A 21092-nucleotide genomic window follows, 5' to 3' on the forward strand; every position below is an offset into this window, starting at 1 on the left:
AAGATGACTTATGGGTAAGGGTTTTATAGTAATTAATTGTTATTATATTGTAATTTAATATCTAATCATCCTAAAGTCATTCATGTTCTGTTTTTGTATAAATAGAATCAGATCTCAGGCTAGAAATATAGTGTGATTTTTTCCGCTTATGCTCATATCAAGCAAAGGGAAATGATACTTTCGAGGTGGCTTGGAGAAAGCGGCACGTTGAACGGCTCGTCGGACATGGTAGTGCCTTCAGCAAAGTGACCATGCGCAACAGTGTGCTGCAAAATGAAGTTAAATGAAGACACATTTATCACGCAGAAGGTTCACTTCATCCAAACCCCAATGTGTCTTGCTCTTTTCACAATTGTGCACAGAGTGCCTCAAAGGGTTAAAACGCAGTTGGTGGAATGTTCAGCTGAGGTGGTGTTTGTGGTGACAGCTTGATGCTGTTGGTCTGCAGGTATGGAAAAGACGTACAGGGAGCTCAAGGAGTGGAGTGAGGCAGCCATCGAGCCAGCTGTGGAGCAGCTGTACAAGAAGGCCAAGCTGAAGCTAGAAAAAATTCAGGAATACGAAACGGCTCTGGTCAGTGTCAATTCAGTGCACATGGTTTGAGTCACTATGCCCGGCCCTGTTGATGGCCGTCGACAAAGGAATATTGTCGAAGACTAAAATTGTTACTGGACCTTCATACGTTTCATTGAAGCACTTGTGGTAGATGTGCTGGGCTGGTAATAGAGAGCTTTAGCTTGTTCGTAGGCGCCCTGTTGTTTGTGGATGTCCGCTTACTGGAGGGCCCACTGTCTAACTTGCAATTGTGGAGGAGCAATTTCATCAATGCAGGACATCAAGTAGGATGTCGACCTATTTGGAGGATGATGTATTGTAGCTGGCCACATAGTGATAAAGGGCAGCCTACAGTGGATGATGAGAGACATTGAGTGAACCAAGTTCTATTCTGTTTAAAAGAAGGTTTGCGGGTTTCGTCTGTTTCACATTGCCAAAATCTGAGACAGACTGTGTCTTTCTCACTCCAACGGGGGCCGTGTTCAACTTGTACTTTGTTTAGGAGCTCTAGTGTCAATTTTATGTTATTGTGCTTCCTTAGACATGTAAAAAAATGGGTGCGTTCAGTTTAGAGACATTAGAATTGGGGGCAAATACTACCGTTAGATCAACGGTGTGTTTTGGTGTTTTTTTCTACCTCTCATTTAATTCCACCCGCCAGATGGTTCGAGCAGTTTTGTCGGTCTCGTCAGGGTCGAATAACGGAAGTTTATTTTATTGTGACATGTAAGATGTAGGCATGGCTGTTGCGATAAAAGCAATTTGTAAGAGACATGCTCTGGTATTTGAAGGTAGCACTTCATTTTCATTTGAACAGTGATCTGAGCCACTGTCCGTTTGGTCCAGTTAATGTGTAGCCCAGCAGTGTGCCCTCGCAAATTTTATAAAATGCCTATAGCAAGGCCTAAGAACGGAATGGCCTGTACTGCCGCTGAAGGTGCATTTGATTGCCAATGAAGAAATAAGTACGATATTTAAAAAAAAAAAAAAAAAGCAGGCTGTGTCTCACTTTTGTCACTGAAAGCAGGAACAGTGCGAACAGTGCACATTCAAATAGATGGGTTGTCGTGGTACTACCTTGCATTTGTTGTTATAAAATATGAAAAACATGACAGGTGCACGGAACACATACATGATCTGTGCTCAAATCAATAAGTGGAGGGTCAGTAGGCTCTGGTGTCTGTACAATTTCCAGTGACTGTAAGTAGTATTGCCCCCTCCACCCATTTTGATATTTGTACAAACATGAATAATTGCCGGGGCTTTTTTTTTTTTTTCATTACCTTGCATTTCAAACTTAAATTATTGCAGACAGCTTTCTCTGCATGTAAGCTATGATGGATAAGTCCTTTCATGCAGCACAAAATTCTCCGCTCACAAGCTGGTAAAAATGAACAACTTCAGTTTGCAGTAAAACTTTGTTTTCATAGTCGCATCTAGCACGAGAATGCCTCTGTATCAATTGTTTCTTTATAAAGTAATGCTGTATGCATATTGATATCTGTAAGCAAAATTTTAGATTTGATCATTGGTGTCTTTAATACGTATCAAAGTTTCACCTGCTGGTAAATTTCACTGCGGCCACCTCGTGTTGCCTGCTGTTCTGTTCCTGGCTGCCAGTGGACTCCGTATAGTGTAATTGCTTTCGTAACGAGGTTTCGATTTTTCTTGAACAGTATTTTGAATTTATTATTTAAGGAACACCTTACGGGCCATTGAGTAAGGGGGAGATCGGAAGAATAAACAATTGAGAACAGTGGAGGCTAAAACAACTCAAATTCAACAATTAAGAAAATAGACAGAAAAGAAAACACAATCATTCTGCACAACGTAAACAGATAAGGCAGATCAAGTGAAATGCACACATAGAGGGTCACGGAATATTTCACGATCAGTTATTGAAGCTGTTCCATTGGGAAGACGACCATTCTAGAGAGATATAGCATGAGGTGCAGTAGATAAATTGAAGCAGGTATAATTAATATCAGGTAGTCAAAATCTATCTGTCATGGCTGAACTGTGTCTTTGGAATGTTAAACCCTACAAATCAACCAGTCAGCCCCGTTGTTTGTTTCCATGCAAAAGTTGTCCGAAGACGACAAAGGTGTACCCGACCTGTCACTGTACCTGCCATACCTGGAGTGGGAGCAGGTGCAAGGTGACCCCGCCCGCATCCAGTGCCTCTACGAGCGTGCTCTGGCACAACACTGCCTGGTGGCCGACCTCTGGGAACGGTACATGACGTATCTGGTGCGTACCCGCATGGAGCACACTCACTACATCATCTAGTATCATGAAATTTCATATAGGTTTGACTGGGTTGCTTTCAAGTGCTCTTGCCGCCGCGGTAGCTGAGCAGCTAAGGTGGTGTGCTGCTAAGCTCAGGAACGTGGATTCGATGCACAGTCCTGTCAACTGCATTTTAATCGGAGGGAAAAGCAAAAAACACCTGTGTACATGCACTTAGGTGCATGTTAAAGAACCCCAGGTGCTCATGTTTAATAAGGGGTTTCCCTGTCACAGCTGGGTTGACAGGGGTTTCATGTGTACTTCCACCTTGATATACGCTGCTTCGTCATGGAGCGATGTGCAGCTTACGTGTTTGCTGTTGAAGGTTTTTTTTGTACACGCTTGAGTGCAGCAGTCATGCTGCTGGCAGGCATGAACTGGACAATGTCCGGCATCACTTCTCTAACATTGACAATAGATACATCGTATCTTGAAACTAGGCATGCACAGCAAGAGCCTACAGCGACAAGTGAGTACGAGCTCTGGCGTTACGTCCAGAGTCTCCGTAAAACAGCAGCCGTATAACGTCTGCGTTGTCATGCGTAATGCCCAACTCAGTGTAACGGGGATTTGACATATCTCCGTATGGCTTTGTTTTGCACGTAAGATTTCTGATGTGGGGCAGATTGCACAACACGTTCGGCTGGTGTGATCACCAGCTCATCTGATCCTTGTAATAAACACATCCCTCTATTCCTCTATGATCAGATAAGAATTATGTTTTGCTTTTTGTATGTGCTTTTGTATGGAAAGCTTTAAAATGAGTATTAATTTTTATGATCACTAAAGCGATTCAGCTAAGAAATGGTGGGTCAGTGAAGCACTCCAGCGGCAGTGTTGGTTGGCCAATTGTCGTAGCAGCGGTCAATCGTACGTCCGCATTTATTGTGAATCTCGTGAAACCGATCTATACTGTTTTTTGACATTTTTCCTGCTTTCTTATACGACAGTCTCGTACAAGGAGGGTGGCAATGGAAAGGTGAAACCTTGACCTATTGAACCAAAGTGGTAAGGATCAGTTGCAAGAAAGACGAGACGGTTTCATGAGCATCGGTGTTTTAGTGATACTGAGCTCATTTCTTGTCGTCCATGTTGACTAAATCATCGTGCTCAGTTCGCTTTCAGTTAAATAATTTTGACAAAGCATGAACAGTCCCTCGGCCTCGCCGAGAAAGCGCATCCTGCAGATGGCAGACCCTGCTATGAACATCTCAGCGAAATATGGCGGTCGGGCGTGGCAAGGAAAGTTTGAAAGTGGAGCCCGAAGTTGCCATTTTCTCAGGCACCCCCTCTTCATACATAGGCCTGTGCTCACTCTCTTCAGAGCTGCCGGTGCCTGCTGTTTGGCGTTTAAGTACAGGTAACATGCTATTGGCTAACCACCGGCATAAATCAAGAGCGGCATTTGTATCGGATGCGCTTCATGCCGCGTGGTGCCGCCACGTGCCGGCGATGCACTTCATAGTCTGGTAGCATTACCCAGTGTATCCACACTCTTGCACAGGAATCACAATGGGACAGAGTGATTGTGTTTCATCGCACGCGCTCAAGGTCATGATGTGGGCTGACGTAACTTTTGACCCCCGTGCCACCGCTCCCTGTGTAGCTTCCTGCGCGCTCGTTGGGACGAGAAGAAAGCGTGCGACAAATCCCTGTAACTCTGCTCGTTTTTGACAGATTCGAGAAATTTTTGCGGCGATTGATTTGTGAGGCGATAAACTCCGATACTGAGGTCATTCAGTGATTACTCGGAAAAGTGGTTCAGCACCCTTTTAAGCATCAGAGATGACGAAATGGGTGGTTTCCAAAAAATTGGCCGCGTATCTGCGTGCTTCGCTGCAAATGTCGTCGAAAGACGATAGTCTTCTGCTGGCCGTACTGCATGAGTCCTGGTCTCATCCGCGGCCACCCGTGATGCTGTTCCCAGGGCTACTGCCAAGTGGCAGCACCATATCGTTGGCAGTGGGCTTTTTCGCGCATAGCGTCGCATTTTCAGAGCAGCCTAAGAAACACTAGGGTCTTTATAATTACGTATCTATGTATTTTCTAGTAAAGGAACACACCACCTAATACTTACGTATTGATGTTGCACCTCAGATATGTGTAATATTTGCTTTTTGATCGACAATGTTCACAAGTACGAACACAGCTACCGGTTCAAGATGGCTGGGCGTTCAGCAAGTGCTTACTTTGGCCGGGTGGCTGAATCCTATGACAGACAGAAAGACAGACGGACAGACCGAAATTTCTGTGTTCAAGTATCCCAAGAAAGATTACTGTCTTTAAAATATCTTTTTAATGATTTTTCTATCCCCCCTGTGCACCCTCGCCTTTCTGTGGCGCAATTGATGAAATGTGTTGTGAACATCTGCATTTATTACAGAGGTAGGTCTTGTTCAACTTGATTGTTTCGTTATTTGCAGAATCTCCAAAGTAAGAATTCCAACCTGCAAGTTGTTTTAACTTCTCCGTACTCCAAGTTATCGTCCCAAAAATATTGCTCCTCATTATCTTTGCACCCCCAAGCCAGCTTCCTTGTTTTTTGGAGAAAGGATTGCGGCTATTGTGCAAGTGGATACTTAAAAAAAAAAGTGAATATGAAGCTGGAGATGCACATAAAGATAGTTGGAATTGATGTGCACATGAATAGAAGACGTGGTGGAATGGATCTTGAGGGCCGCACATAGTTTTGGTGACGTACTCTGTCCTCTGGTGCAGGACAACCAGCTGAAGGTGGAATCTGTGTCCCTGCCCTGCCACGAAAGGTCTGTGCGCAACTGTCCATGGTCTGCCAACCTCTGGGCCTCCTACCTCAAGGCCCTCGAGCGCTCACATGCTGAACACGGCAAAGTGAAAGGTTGCATTTCTGCCACCAAGCTTTTCGTGCATCTTCTGTGCTTTTTGTGCATGTGCTGTGGTTATATGGTATAGTACAAACTTAGGCCACTGAGAGATAACCTTCAGTGGCCTACCTCATAATCATATCTTTGTTTTGGTAGGTAAAGCCCCAAGATTTCATTAATAGTATGCAAACCTTTTGGAGATAATGGGCACATGGCATTCTTTTGCATTTCGGGAGCTAACCCTGATGCATAGTACATCTATGGAACAACTTCGTGGGTATGTAAAGCATACCGATTGCATAATGCCTCTCTCAGTTGCTTTTGTTATTTTGTAATGTGCGCACAACTTTTTGCTTGAGCATAGGATGTAGTGAGTTGTTCAGGGAGCTTAGGGCTCTGCTGTAAGAAGAAAAACAACTGTGCAAAGTGCAATTGAAATTTTTTGGATCATTCGCAAGGGGGAAAAAAGCTTCTTTACAATACATTGTTATAGCATATTTTGTACTTGTAACCCGCCCCTGCGTATAACTTGCAACCCCAACTACAAACCACATAAAAATTAAAATAAATGAAAAAAAGAACCCCGTGTATTGTCGTGCAGGCACCTTCCTTGCATTATACCGTGAAGCAGTGCAGTGAAGTCAACTTGTGTTCCGAAATTTGTATGTAACTTGCACGCTGATTTGCACTCAGAATTCTCCGTGTGTCTTCTGCAGGTTATACGCAAAAAAATGCAGTAAGTGTGTGAGAAAAGTACATTTCAGTCGTGCATAACACTTTTGTTTGTTCTCAGCATTGTTGCTTTTCCCTCGCAGAGGCCATGGAACAAGCACTTCAAGCTGGATTCAGCCAAGGCCAAGACTATCAGCGCCTGTGGCTAGCCTTTCTCGACTACCTAAGAAGACGCATCGAAGCACACTCAGCGCAAGGTGGTGCGTATTACACCTCCACTAGTACTGCGGTACCCATTGCAAGCGGTGTTGGGAGTTCGGTGCAGCGTTGGTGTTGCTTGCATACAGGCACGCATATTGCCACTCAGCCTGTGGGTCATGAAAAACCATCTGCATTAGCGTAAGAGCTCACTCTCGCGAAAGGATTGACGCTGATAATTAGTGTATGTCTAAACCTTTAAGAGCAGTGATATTGCATCGGTGCACAAGGATTAAAAAATAATTCTAAAAAAAAAAAGCAGAATCATCAAAAATCAAGCTAGTCTGTTGTATAGGTTGTATAGTTACCAATTATACATACAAATTTTAAAGGCACACTAAAGAGCAATACGAGTTTTCTCATATTAGTAAAGTACTCTTTCACGATACCAAAAACAACACACTTGCTGCGAGAAGACGCTCAGTGAGCGAGAAAACGTGAAAAAACAAAATGTGGGTGGTGACGCCACCTTAAAGTTTCCGCAACATTCGTCGTGACGTCGCATGTTTGACGGTGCCTACTAGGGACTACGCAGTTCCTAATCGGTAAAAATGAAGTACATTGTCCTCTGAGGGGGCCATAAACTTAACATACCAAGTTTGGGGTACTTTTGTTGAGCCAGTGGCGCCAAAATACGATAAGTACACTTTGAAATACGTGACATCACACGGGGAGATTTCGGCGCGAAATTTAAAAATGAAACTTTGAACTTGATTTTCTCCTCTATTAATAAACCTATGATGGCGAAATTAACGACATTAGAGTTCTGAGAGCGCAATTTATCGATTTAAACCAATTCATTGTTTCTCTTTAGTGTCCCTTTAAGAAACATAATGTGTGACAGTGTGCAACAGTGAAACGTGAGATGCTATGAGACATGCCACTTTGTGCACGCTTCGCAGAGGTCTTGAGTCTGGCATTGCAGGCATTGTAATGTTGTGCATGACAGAGAGAAAAGGAATAAAATGAGGATTACACTCAGTATGTCTGTGCGGAGTTGGTTGTTGAAATTTGTTTCCGCTGCAGACGAACTGCTGGCTCCTTACTTGGAGGACCTGCGAGCAGCTTTCCAAAAAGCAGTTGAACACCTTTTGCAGTGTGAGTATGTCTGCGAAATAAAAATTTCTAAAGTTCTCCAGCACTCTTGCTGTTTTGCTCCATGCTTTTCCAATGGCATGTGCTTTGTTAGCACGTTCTTAATTAATTGTGACTCACCCTTCTGCATTATGCCTGTCTGGCCATAAGCTCTTCAGGCACCAATTAATTCTCTTCGTTGCATTTAAAAATTTGAACTCATGTCTTTCATCTCCACTCTGACAAGCAGTAGCAGCAGTAACACTGAATTCTCAGCGAATTTCGTTGCATTGTCACTCATGGATCCTGAACTTTGTGTAAAAGGAACGCTATCTCTTTGATTGCTTCTCTCAGCATTCGTTGTGAAGTCAAATGGAGAGAAGGTAAGCACCTTTGCACGTGCTAGGCAGTCGCCATACAGTGGGCAGTCATTCTAAGTTTTTAAAGTTTACTCTGAGAAAGAGATCAACATTCAGTGCATTTCTTCTTAGTTGTGGGGTGAGTGCCTTGTTTGATGCAACAGTTGAGATCTATATGGCTAGCGACTCACTGTGTGTGTGTGTGAACTGCAGCTCATGCGTCGTTTGTTTGGCCCTCTCCCTTTTTTTTTCACAGATGCGTCAACAGAGAGTGATGTATGTGGTCCTGTGCTCAAGTATTGGGCAAAAGTGGAGGTAGGTGTGGGTGCCAGCCGCATCTTTTATTAATTACTTCGTTTGATTTCATGTGCTCTCGGTGTCGAAGCATTCGAGAGGAAAGTGATAACAGCAAAATAAGCATTTCCACAAAATGTACACTAATAATATAAATTGTATGATGCACCAATACAATACAAATACAGCGCACAAAGAGACAAACGGAACACTAAATCAAATGTAAACTCAGAAAAAGAAAAGATAATACAGGTTAACATGAGAAAAACAAGATGGGACAATGAGGAAGCCTCAGCTAAAATATGTTTAATTACTGCTAGTTACACCTTTCTTGGAATTTTGATGGTTTTGATGTCTCCAGTGTAGGCAGGAAGGGGGTTCCACTCCTGCGAAATCCTGGGAAGAAGTGTGTTCTGAAAACTAGACGTCCTTCTAAAAGAGACGGCAACCTTGTGTCAGTGATCCATGCATTATGACACGCACTAGGCAGGAGAGATGAAATCAACGTCTAGTCCACGATGATGTAATATGCAGGGAAAAACGACACAAGTGGTAACTCTTATGGGAAGATGCTAGGGACGGTAGTTCAAGGCTTCGTTTCATTTAAGCAATTCAAGCTATGAAGTGCTAGAAGGCATGTTTACTTACTTAGTAGGAATGCTGTGACACCAGTGTGAGGCTGTTATATTTACCCTCAAGTTTTCCCATGAAGTGCATTGGTGTTTCATACAGTTTTATTCCGCATTCCCTTAGGAAGGTTTTCTGCGAAAATAGTAAGTAGTAGAATGCCAGTGCATTTTGCTTCTTGTAAGCGGCGCTAGTCTTAGATTAGATTACTGTGGTTGAGCACGCTTTAAGCACTGACTGTCTGTGGTTCCTTAATAACAATGTGTTCATTGTACATAATTTTTCAGCATCAACTAGTGACACGTGCCTAATTAATGAGTTCACTGGTAAATTAACACAGAGTGTGTGATGTCCACCAATGCTGGGGACCTTGGCCAGCCAACATTACAATTTCATTTCAACCCTGCAGTTTTTTCTTAAATGTAAAAACAGTAAAAAGTATGGGCATAATGCTAGTTATGGTACTCCAGTGGTACTTGTAATGCTATTGCTATAGTATGTCAGCCTGCCACAAACATCAGCCTCTGAATCAAAGTTACGCTCTAACTGAAACGTTGATTTCGTCAAACAACTTTTTTGTTGCTGGTGTTTGAACGAATGAGATTGTCCGAATCTTACTGTGTTTTTAACTTATGTTCTCATAAGCAGATCGCCTGCAAAGCTCTGTTGTGTCTACAGTCAAACTCATGTACGCCAAATTTGACGGGGTTTGCAAAGTCGTTCGATATAGTATCATTAACTTGAAAAACTTATCTGAAAATATGGCACATCTTGGACGACACTTGAGGTCCTGAAAATCACGAATTTTTCTAGTTTCTTTCTCCACTGCCACGTTGAAGGCATAAAAGTTTTAATTCTTGTAAGGCAGAAAGGACTTATCCACAAGATCTCGTGGAACGTCCACATAGAAATGGAAGGCCTTTGGTGTCGTCAAGGCAGCGTACCGCCTGGCAGCAACCTGTACGCTTCACTGCGAGGTGGCTAGTTCCCTTTGCTTATTAGTATGCTTCGCCGCATTACACGACTGTGTAATTCTGTGTGATATAGTAGTGAAGCTTGCTAAAGCAAATCTGTCATTATGGAGCGTAAAAAAATATTCCTGCTGCGACAGTCATTCATATTTCGAGACACGCACATTGCTAACTTAAACTCCGCGGCTTGTATTGCCCTGCATGACAGCATCGGCTGCAACAGTGCTGTTGTATCGGCACGGTTATTTCCGATGAAGCAAGAAGCAGTCGTGCGGCGACCTACCGTGATCGCTTTAACAGCTCTGGCATTGAGCTGCCAAACATGAGGATGCAACGGTTCGATTCCCACCCACAGTGAAAATTTTGTGAGAAGGAAATGCAATAATTTCGGGGTACTTGTATGTAGGGGAACTACGGGCGGTCGAAATTGTAATTTTGAGTGTCCTGCTACAGGGTGACTTATAGTAATGCTGTAGTTTTGGCACGTAAAACCCCAAAATTTTAATTAAGTTAAAGAAGTGATTGTGCGCCAGCTGGGTGACGTGCTCTCACAAGGGTGCAGCGTGGCCGAGCGTTTGACAATACCAAATGTGGAAGTGAGTGGTAGTTCGATGTTCGCATAGCACGGTGCCATTCTTTTGTACGGCATTTGCAAGGGGATGTTACAACTGACTGATATAAAACAATTATTGGATATATTCGGGCTCGACTCTACTACATCTTGCTTATTTGTGTGTTTTCAATTAATTTGGACCTTCTTTTAAGTAAACAACTCATCCTTCTCATTTGTACTGCATGTCGACCAATTTTTTGAAACTGCATGTGGTAGAAGTATTAAGATGTATTTATTTTTCCTTTAATTGCGCACGTGCAGGCCAAGGTTTGCCACAACCTGCCGCGAGCACGTGAGCTCTGGAACGACATCACCAACCAGGGACGTGCCACTGATGCCCAGACATGGCTCGATTATGCAAATTTTGAAAGGTGCCCTTGCCTCTCTCACCTTGTGTTGTCTCATCTATCTCGTCAAGTTGGCATCAGGCCCTGGCAACCTGAAATGCTGGCCCTAAAGTCGCATAATTCATGTACACTACGAGCATATTTTTATTGAAATGTTTTGTACGCCATTTCAATGAGTCCACGTGGTTTTCGTATAATTTTATGGGGTATGTGCAGACTCCATATCGATTCCATTAAATTTCCATATCAATCTTGCTGACAACATACGGAATTATCGGAATGCATGTGAAACGTTTCAGTAGGGACGATTGCCTCTCCTTAATAATTCAAAATTTGTGGTGATCTGGCAACACTGGCTGCGTCAGCCATGTTTTTGGTGGCATAGTTGCAAGGTGGCTGTACAACATTAAGCTCGGCATTCGTGCGCAGCCATTCGGGACACTAAAATTAACCGTCTTTGTCGTCACTGCCCTGCAGTTAATGAACAGCAAACTTTGCTGAGCTGCAACTCTGTATATTTCACGATAAACGGCAGCGCACGCTGGGTTAAGACAGAAACACAAAACACGAAAAAAAGGACGACACAAGCGCTGAACTTCAACTGGTGGCAAATTTGTCTAAACAGCATCTTTCCGGTGGCCTGTTCTTTGAAAACCAGAACCTATACCATGCTTGTTTTTGTGGGGACTTGCCCTTTTAACCTGAACTACGGGACTTGACAGATTGCTCATTTGCTTTCGAATTTTCTCGGTCCTTTAAAACCACCTCGCATCAGTCGGGCTCTTCGATTTTCGGACTTCTGGCAGCTTTCTGGCAGCCAGAGATAGCCAGAGGGTCAGCCAGCAAGTTCCGGTTGGGACAGGAAGTAGCGTCTTGGTCACATGTGTGGGAAGCCCGAGACAACCCGAAGCTGCCCCAAGATTACAAAATCGAACGCTGGGACAGCCAGCGTAAACGTAAACAAACGCTACCGCCGTGGCAGCAAACGAAACTTTGCGCCGCGTGCGCGTTGGTTTTTCTGCATTGCCCGCTTGAAAATATGTGGCTAGGTTTGCTGAAGAGCTGAAGTGATATTCTCGAGCATACGGATTTGGGATACGATCACGTACGTTCGCAAAATCGTGCGCAACTCGCCCCGTCCGTGAACAAAACAGCCAGCTGGCGCACGGCGCCACGAAATCGATGCAAGGTGAGCTACCGCGCCGCTAACGGCTTAACCAGCTCACGTCTGCTTAGCACGTGTAACAGTCGCTGCACAACACGACGCGAAAATCTCGCGAAAGTGATCGTGTCCCCAAAAGAGCTCGAGGATCTAGAGCTCGAGGATCTATCACGTACTACGTCGCACACACGCGTTGACCAGCTTGCGTTTTGTCATAACTTGAGACATGCGGCGGTATGGGTACCACGAGTGCGCGTTATATCTAAAATAAACTTCTGTGTGACGCGTCTTCGACTCGTTTTGGCAGATGTTGCCTGAGCCTCTTTTCCAGTCCTAAGTGGCACTCCAAAAATCTCATGTACTAGCTCAGCTTTTATTTGAGCTACTAGGTGATAACTGCGTACATACTGCATGGAATTATTACTAAGAGGTGGAAAAAGACAAAGCCGACGATGAAATAAGCAACAAAAGGATGTATACATTTCTGAATTCATCTTCTTTTTTTCACATCGACGCGTCGTAGCATAACATAATACTATACCTCATATATTGGTCCGTAGATCTAAGTACGCTCGCACGCCGTTCGCGACCAACGAGCATCACACAAAAAACAATGTCGCGATCGCTTTTGTTCGATCAGTGCATTTTATCAACATCGAAGACCTAGTTGAAATATTTAAGTTCTGACGGGGTTCACGCACGCAAACATACGACGGAGCGAAATATGTAGTTCGATCACAATCGTCTCAGCTAAATGCACATAAAGCACACACGACACCAGAATCGAATACTACTACGAAAAAATAAACTCGAAAGGGGTCTCCATGCGTTTGTACGAACGTGTACATAACTTTTGGGACATGTGCACGACGCAGTTAGAATGGTTAGAACGCGACAGTTCGCCGCGTTGTTCACGGAAGGAAACTTCACGGGACACATAAGAAAAGCAATAAACATTAGCTCCAAATGCTCGCCGCCACTCGTAATCGCGCCATCTCGCACGGCGGAACGGCACCGAGCGGCCCGAGCGTAAGGACAAGCAAAGGTGTAGTCCGCAAGCGCCCGCATTGCAATCCGTCGAGTCCTCACAAAGATGGCGGCGAGCGCGTATCGTCTCTTTTCGGCGTCTGCTAGCCCGAAACCTTCCAGAGAGCTTCCACGACTAAATTGTCCTGGAAGGTTCTGGCGACCCTCGGGCTCCCCGCGGGTCGCCAGAACCGTCCAACCCGAGAAAAACGAACGCCAACCGGAAGTTCACAGCGGGGGGGTCGGAGCAACCCGAGAAAAACGAGTGCGCTCTGGCTGGCTCTGGCAGCCCGCGGGTAGCCAGAAGTGGAAAATCGAAGAGCCCCAGTATACAATGCTTTAGATTCGTTCTGTCTGCAACAAAATGCGTTGCATGCGTAAGTAGCCCCGGTGCTTATGCTGTTGGTCGACGAGCATTGATTTTTCATTGACACGTGATGTTTATGCTGTTTAACATCGTTCACGTTGGTGTGCCCATTTCTGCGTGAACAGTTTCAGGCTGTTGCCATGGCTCTCTTGCTTCACTTGTGTGTGGTAGCAAACAACAGCGGGAGGATACCGCAGAACGAGGGGGAAAGCAGAGCTGTGCAGTTAGCTGTGCTGCCACGCAAAATAGTGTCCTTTTACTCACAAAGATGGCAGGTAGTGCTTTGTTGCAAGACAATACTATACCCTGCTTGAAATCTTAGATCCTTGATTTACGATTAGCTAACTAGACCTGCTATTTATTTCAGAATTTTCCACATCTGTTGATCTAAATTTTAATTAATGTGCACGGGTTTGATTTGCCTGAATGTCAATGAATTGGCGAAATTGGGACCATAACGTTGTGTATTTCATGTAAAACCTATCTGAAGTGGTCCATAGTCGGAGAATTATGGCTACTCGAAGCACTGGATCTTTGCTCTGTTGATGCCCTCTGCTCTTGTCGTCCGAGCACGTTGCCTAGCCGTCTTTCGACCTTTCTGAGTCGAGGCCTTCAGATGGACGGAAGACTGCATTGAAAGCCTTTGTTGTTGAGACATTTCTGACTTGTTTACCTCTCGATGCATGGCATAACAGTAATAATAATTTTACATGCCAAAACCACGATATGATTACGGAGGCACGCCGTAGTGGAGGGCTCCGGAAATTTCGACCATCTGGCGTTCTTTACCGTGCACTGATGCCGCGCAGTACATGGGCCTCTAGGATTTTGCCTCCATCGAAATGCGACCGCCACAGCTGAAAATCGAGCCCAAGAGTTCTGAGTTAGCAGCTGAGCACTGCAACCACTTCACCACTGAGGTGTACTCAATGCATGACAGTGCTACTTTGTTGGCTGAGACAGTTTAGCATGCTTTATGTCTGCTGTCCAGAGCACTTGGGTCGTGTGGGCAGTTTATAAGCTTTAATCGGACACTGTGAAAACTAGCGCAGCAAGAAACAGGTGCAGAACTGTGTAGATGGTATTGCCAATGCGGAGTTAGCTTATGTTGCATGGGTTCTGTCTTGCTGCGATTTGGCTTGTGGTAAAAGTGGTCTATTGGATTATGAATTGTAATTTATTGAGGCAATTCACCTTTAAGTATCCCTTGAGTTATTGATTAATATGGCAAATCAGTTCTGCCATATTCACCGTCCCCAGGCTTCAAGTTGTTGGTTAATTGAACCTCATGCTGCCAATCAGCTAGCCTCTTTGTTAGCTCAGATGACAGAGTGACTGACCCCAAAAGGCATGCCTTGGGAGATAATCCGGATTCAAATCCCGAACCAGGATGAGATACGTATGTCAACTATAAAGATTTGTTTTTGTGAAATCTGCACGTTTTTCGTTGGTTTTTTTTTCGCATGTTTCTTGCTACTACATACGAGTGGGGGACAGGTTTCTTCCCTTCATGTTTAGTAATGTTTTGCAGCGCAGTCAAGCTAAATAGTATTGTGAAGCTTTTGACCGAGCATGCACCTGCCTCCTGCCATGTGCAGGACTTTTGGGGACGACAAGCACTACCGGAAGGTTCTGTTCAGAGGCATGTATGCGGCTGTCGACTGGCCCGAGACCCTCGGGGACCTACTGCTGCTCTTCGAGCGTGAGGAAGGCAAGTTGCGATTTCCCACGCAGTTCTGGTTTTCCTTCACTCTGCTAGTATTTGCACACCCAGCATGTCTATGGCATGTTTACTCTTCTTCTGGCCTGCCGTGGTCAGAATACACAGATAACTAGGCTTGTGCGAATATTCGAGCACTTCGAATATTCGAACGAATAATACAGTATTCGAATTCGCTTCGATTCGAATTTAGTTTATTGAAAATTTCGAAGTATTCGAAATGAACGAATAGGTGTATATCAGTCCGCGTGTAACTCCCCCTGTAAAGGTGATTTCACTGCAGTGGAAGGGTGCTATACCGTGAATACACCTTTCCAGAGAAAATCGCACTGTCCGCTTGTAACCTTCTGTAAAGGTGGTTTCACTGCAGTGGAGGAATGCTATACCATGAACACACCTTTCTCGGGAAAATCCGCACCGCCGCGAAGCCCCACTTCAAGGTTAAATGAACATATTAACCTCACATGAATCATCATTTTTTAAGTTTAAAAACTTCTTATACCGGCTTAGTATAGTAAATTTTAAAACGTAACACATTTTACAGGTTATCACTTGCATTCTACCGAAAGCCAAATCCTGCTACTATTGAAAGTTACTTCCACTTCCTTTGAACCAAAAATAATGACATTTGCGCATGCGTTGTTACAATAAAAAAAAAACGTTCTGCAGATTGGTTGGGTCATGGCAAATATGCTCGTATTTTTTTTTTTTTAATAATATGTGATATATACTATTCGAATTCGATTCGAAATTATTCGACCAAAATCACTATTCACTTCAAATTCGCTTCAAACCTAAAATTTACTGTTCGCACAAGCCTACAGATAACAGAACTCACAGCTGGGCTAGTTGGTCTTGATTCAGCTTGGAATGGATTCGTACAGCGCATACAATACAGATGACACTTCCGTCGATGCTTCTATGTCGTCTGTGTTGTATGTTGCACTGTACAGGTCAATTAAGAGATGTTTAAAGGCCAACTGCTGCGAAACCTTCTACTGCATTGAAGGCCTAGTGGTTCTATGGTGTAGATATAGAGAGCAGCATTCCATATAGCCTACTCTCTTACATTGTTTGCTGTGTACTGTGTGTAGTATGCTGTCCACCTTGCAGTGTGTGCTAACACGACTCAATCTATTACAGGGACCTTGGAAACCTTGGACACGGCGACAGAAAAGTACGAAGCCCACATGCGGAGAGTGCTCGACAAGAGAGAAAAGGTGAGCAAAAATTGCAAACATTTACATTTTCTTGGCAATTTTTTTGGACTTCTTATTAACACACCGGAAGCAGAGCTAAGCGATGATTCCATTGTCAGATACTGTTACAAAGCTCTTCTTGCTCGCTGATCTGGGCATCACCATTGGCGCTCCTCCCACTCAAGTGCATATCCTGGGCTCTGCCTTTTTTTTCCTTTTTTTTCTTTAATGACGGGCCTTTGAAAAGCAGTTTCCGCACCCAATTTCATAAACAAATGAGCAGCCTTATGTATATGTGTTACTTCATCGTATTGTTATGTGAATGATGAGACGCCTCTTCTGTAAATTGTAAACAGGATATATATTTAAAACAGTGGTTGCAGCGCTGACCGGTTCAGCTCTGAGCTCGAGCGGAGACAGCTCGTCGTCCTCTTGATTGGGGGCCCACGCGCACAGTTTGAAACTAGCAATATACACGTAGCAATACACTCAAACCTCAATATAACGAACACAGATATAACGAATTATTGGTTATAACGAAGTAAATGAAGAATAGCCTTGTCATAGCTACAGTGTTACAAATGAACATTTATAACGAATTTTTGGATATAACGAAGTTATTTTCGTGGCAGATGCGACTGTTATAATGAGGTTTGAGTGTATCTTTCGGAGGCCAGCATTAGATAATGGTGTCCATGTACTTACTACGAGGCTTGAGTTGGGCGGTGCGCATGGCCTGGCCTCACAAGGCAACGTGTAGTATTGCTAAATGGTTATTTTGTGCCGCCCTTAGTCATGCACCCTCCTTGTACTGACACAAAAGTCTTGCGTTCTACTTTCATGACTTGATTAAATAGCTGTTGACCTTGTCATTCCGGTATCTGGCCTTGCTTGTGCAGTTGTGTAATCCTTTTACTGCATTGTGCAGTCTCATTCACTTAAAAGACTTCTGCGGCAGTGCTGACTTCCTCGCTGTTAGCTTTTTTTTCAGTGTATTGTGTAACAGTGTATTTTTTTCCTTCCTGTGCTGTGTTTCTTCTCCGATATGGCACACCAAATTGCCCGGCAATTAGGGCTCAAAGTACACAGCAGTAAAACGTTCTAGCGTTTCCTGGCCAATCACAGCTTCGAGGGATGTTATCACCACTACTTATTTACTTTATTTACGTATTTATTAGGTTGGCAACACATGATTGTTGTGATGCAGGAGACAAAGGGTGATGTGGAGGGTTACCTGAGCAGGCCTCTAGCACAGCTAGAGTCCATTTGTGTGCGGTATTTTGGTTAAATTAGGAGGCACCCAATATGCGATAATGGCTTATTGTCTTCTCTAGGCAGCAGCACGGGAGGCAGCCCGTGAAGCTGAGCAAGAGGCCCAGAAGAAGATGCATCGAGCCGAGAAGAAGGCGGAGAAAAAGGCCGAACGCCAAGCTGAGAAGCGGCGAGAAGCGGAGGCCAAGGTTTTCCAGAGAGAGACACCTGGCCAAGCCAAGCGGAAAGCGCAGCCACCAGAGCCACCCCCTGACACTCAGGTGCGAATAAAAATTGTTAGCAGACAGAGGGGTCCCAATAATACCATTCTTTGTGCTCATCAGTGGCTACTGAGATAGTAATCGTACCACTCAACTTCCGTACATGGATACTGTGTATATTAACTGACATGACAGCATAGGTGTGTATGCTAAGATAGCAGGGGTCCCTGTCCCATGGATCCTGAAGAGGGCAGAGGTTTGTGTTTAACGCTTGGTGTTGGACCTTCTGTAGAACTGCTTGATAGTTTGCCCAAGGTAGTGTCACATGTGCTGGCAAAATTGATTGCACTGAATAACGAGTAGCACAACTTCTTGTTAATTTGCAAAATGTGGGTAATGAACTTTTCCATTTCTATCGTGTTTCTATTGGCCTGTGTGGAGAAGAGTGGACTAGCTATGGTTGAGCGGTGGTTTGAGGGGCTTTTTGGGTTGAGTTCTTGGGTGTTTTGGGCCTCACTGGTGGGTGCCTATGCCTATTGCTCTGTCCACACTACGAAAATTTTTTATCCTTATAACTGTCTTCATTTTCTTTCAGGAGCAGGAAACGGATAAAGATGGCTTCAAAGTGCCGTCAGTACCTGCTGCTAAAGCAACGACTGGGGAGGAACCACCTTCTAAGAAACAAAAAAGTAGGCAGAACTTACACATTGATGGCATTGGCTGCTTCACATTGTGAACTGATGTTGTGAGCAAAAGTTTATGGAACTCGGATGTTGACATGAAAATTAAATGTTGCCAATTTATAAGATGTGAGGTCTGCAATGGTGAAGTGTGTGTCATAAGGCATATTGAAGACAGAGCAACTGTTCAAGTTTTTAACAGTCTAGCTGTTAGTCAAACCATAAAGACGGCAGTGGTGTTGCAAAAAACTCACACCATTGCCTAGCAACTGCAGAGGACAGCACGCGCTCTGCGATTGAAAGCGTGACACCATAAAAACTGAAAAAAAAAAGAAAAACTTGTTGCGCTGTTGCCTAGCAACTGCCGAGCACAGCATGCGCTCTGCGATGGAGACACCGCGCATAGCGTTCTGTGGCAATTTAAAGCCATGGGCACAAAGAGAGAGCGAAAATATGATAGAAAGAAATAGGAAGCAAGCATTGAGACCAGATACCGTACCACCTGGACAAGCCGCGCATGCACGGTAGCTAAGCCACGCCTACCGACGGAGACATCGTGCGCAACCTCCGCTCTACAGTGCATGGCCTGGCTGTGCCTGATCGTGCCGAGACAGCCTTGTGGTGTCCGAAGAGAGTGTGTACTCCCAAAGAGCGAGCCGCGCATTTCGAAGCTAGACGTGTCGGTCGACAGGGAGTACGAGTGAAGCGTCGCCCATGCTTTGCTGTGCCAAGCTTTGCACGACTTAATGCAAACTTCCCGAATTTTTTGTTGATGACATCAAAAAAATGGCATCTAAAACAAAGATGAAGTATGCAAAATGACAGGGCAGATAACCGCTAGACGAAAATTCTGTATTGAAGGACAATAAATGAGGAAGGCCAACTCATCATTTATAAATTGCACTTTAGCGAGAATTGCACAAGCACATCCCCGCTTCAGTAAAGCAGAGAGGCAAAAAGGGTCTTGTGTGACATGTAGGGAAGGTGGACTTCAAGGAACGGTCAGAAAGCTACCGAAATTGGTGCCAGTGAAAGTGTGGCAAGATACTTCTATCTAAAAAAAAAATTTAATGTCACACAAAAAGTGCCTCTTTTGAGTATCTCAGTGGTCATCTTAGAGAAACTGGCAGGTGAACATAAAGAAAAATGTGGCACAGTTGGTGGTCATCTATGACTTGAAGAGTCCAGTAAACAATCGGATGAGCGGGAGGAAGGGTGTAAGCTCACTTTGATTCAAATCTATTCGTGCAAAGCACAGACGCACATAATCTGCATACACTTAGCACTTGCACGACAAGGGTCTGCACTTTGCCTTACAGCTGTAGCACATTTGTAAATAATAGTACCATATGGTTACTTCACATGTTGGCATCACAGTTGGATATTTTCATTCACTGCAGCCTCTTAAAATTTTGAATTTTGTCTGTGGCCATTCTGCAGCCAGCTTTTCAAACTGCAAAGTCACTCATGACGGGGTGGCTACATGATCAAATGTGACCATGTTGCAGTGTGGCAGAACATTTAAAAAATACAGTCTCACCACAAGGGCGAAGCAATGAATGCGATAGCAACAAATTGTAATGTTATACATAGTAAGGCTAGCCGGCAGCTAATTCTTTTGGATCCGTTCTCTCGTAACTCTAGAAAACGCTGGTGTAAGAGAATACGGCCACCCCAGGGAGAGCTGCGGTTTTCGCAGTCTCTTTGCGTTGAGAGCACAGCACATAGAAGGGTATACGAGCCGTGTGCTGATGCCTGCCGAGATAGTGCGCACGCCAGCGATTGTGACTCCGACCGCGCCCTTATGATCAAAGTTCACTGTTGCTGCTCGAGCAACACCCCCCCCCCCCGGCTCCCGCATTCCTTCATGCTCCTTCAAGACGGGCAGGGTGTTTCCTCTCTGCTTGAGTAGCAATCAGTGGCAGGCTTTGTGCACCCGGGGTGATGTTATCGCATTCACCCTCCATGCAACGGGGAGGAGCCACCTCGTTTCATCTCTGCTTTAGCCTTGTTCGTCGCCGCTGTTCGCGCACCTTTACCCACAGGTAAAACATATGATGCATGGCGGGATGTCATCGATTTAGACTTTATACGGAACATGACGACAACGTCAAAAACCTGTCGAGAGGGTCCATATAATTGCTATCGCAATAAAAACTCTTCACTTATGTACAGAAGGAAAAGAAATGTACTAGGGGTGTGCGAATATTCGAAATTTCGAATATTTTTCGAATAATGTTTGCTATTCGATTCGATTCGCACTGGAATTTTACTATTTGAACTATTCGAACTTCCCAAAGACAAATACAGTCGACGTCGGATTGAAAGTGACCCCTTCAGATTTTTAATATGCTTCACCTCATTACACTCTTGCATTGCAGCAAAGCTGTCTTTCAAGCTCCGTTACGGTCGCAAGTTTATTAACGAAAAAAAATGCTGGTTCTAACATGGAGATGAAAGATGTGGCAGAGTTGGGGGCTTTATTAATGCTGTTTTGGACCTGAAATTTGGGCAGGAAGTCCGAAAAATCGGACGCTGAAGCTTTTTAGCATCCAAAATTTCAG

At 44.3% G+C, this 21092-nt stretch overlaps 1 protein-coding gene across 2 annotated transcripts in view; it reads left to right on the forward strand.

Moving 5' to 3' along the window:
* Nucleotides 1-21092, forward strand: part of LOC119390814 (squamous cell carcinoma antigen recognized by T-cells 3) — a 50230-nt gene that overhangs the window by 8608 nt on the left and 20530 nt on the right. The window contains exons 6-16 of one of the 2 annotated variants that reach the window (XM_037658517.2): nt 449-573; nt 2641-2805; nt 5563-5701; nt 6503-6619; nt 7644-7715; nt 8307-8365; nt 10817-10926; nt 15056-15168; nt 16321-16397; nt 17711-17908; nt 18444-18537. In XM_037658517.2, the coding sequence (XP_037514445.1) occupies nt 449-573; nt 2641-2805; nt 5563-5701; nt 6503-6619; nt 7644-7715; nt 8307-8365; nt 10817-10926; nt 15056-15168; nt 16321-16397; nt 17711-17908; nt 18444-18537 (1269 nt within the window). The remainder of the gene's footprint in view (nt 1-448; nt 574-2640; nt 2806-5562; nt 5702-6502; nt 6620-7643; nt 7716-8306; nt 8366-10816; nt 10927-15055; nt 15169-16320; nt 16398-17710; nt 17909-18443; nt 18538-21092) is intronic. The other variant, XM_049414934.1, reaches the window with a different exon arrangement.

Source organism: Rhipicephalus sanguineus, chromosome 4 (assembly GCF_013339695.2).
Source record: "Rhipicephalus sanguineus isolate Rsan-2018 chromosome 4, BIME_Rsan_1.4, whole genome shotgun sequence".
NCBI lineage: Eukaryota > Metazoa > Arthropoda > Arachnida > Ixodida > Ixodidae > Rhipicephalus > Rhipicephalus sanguineus.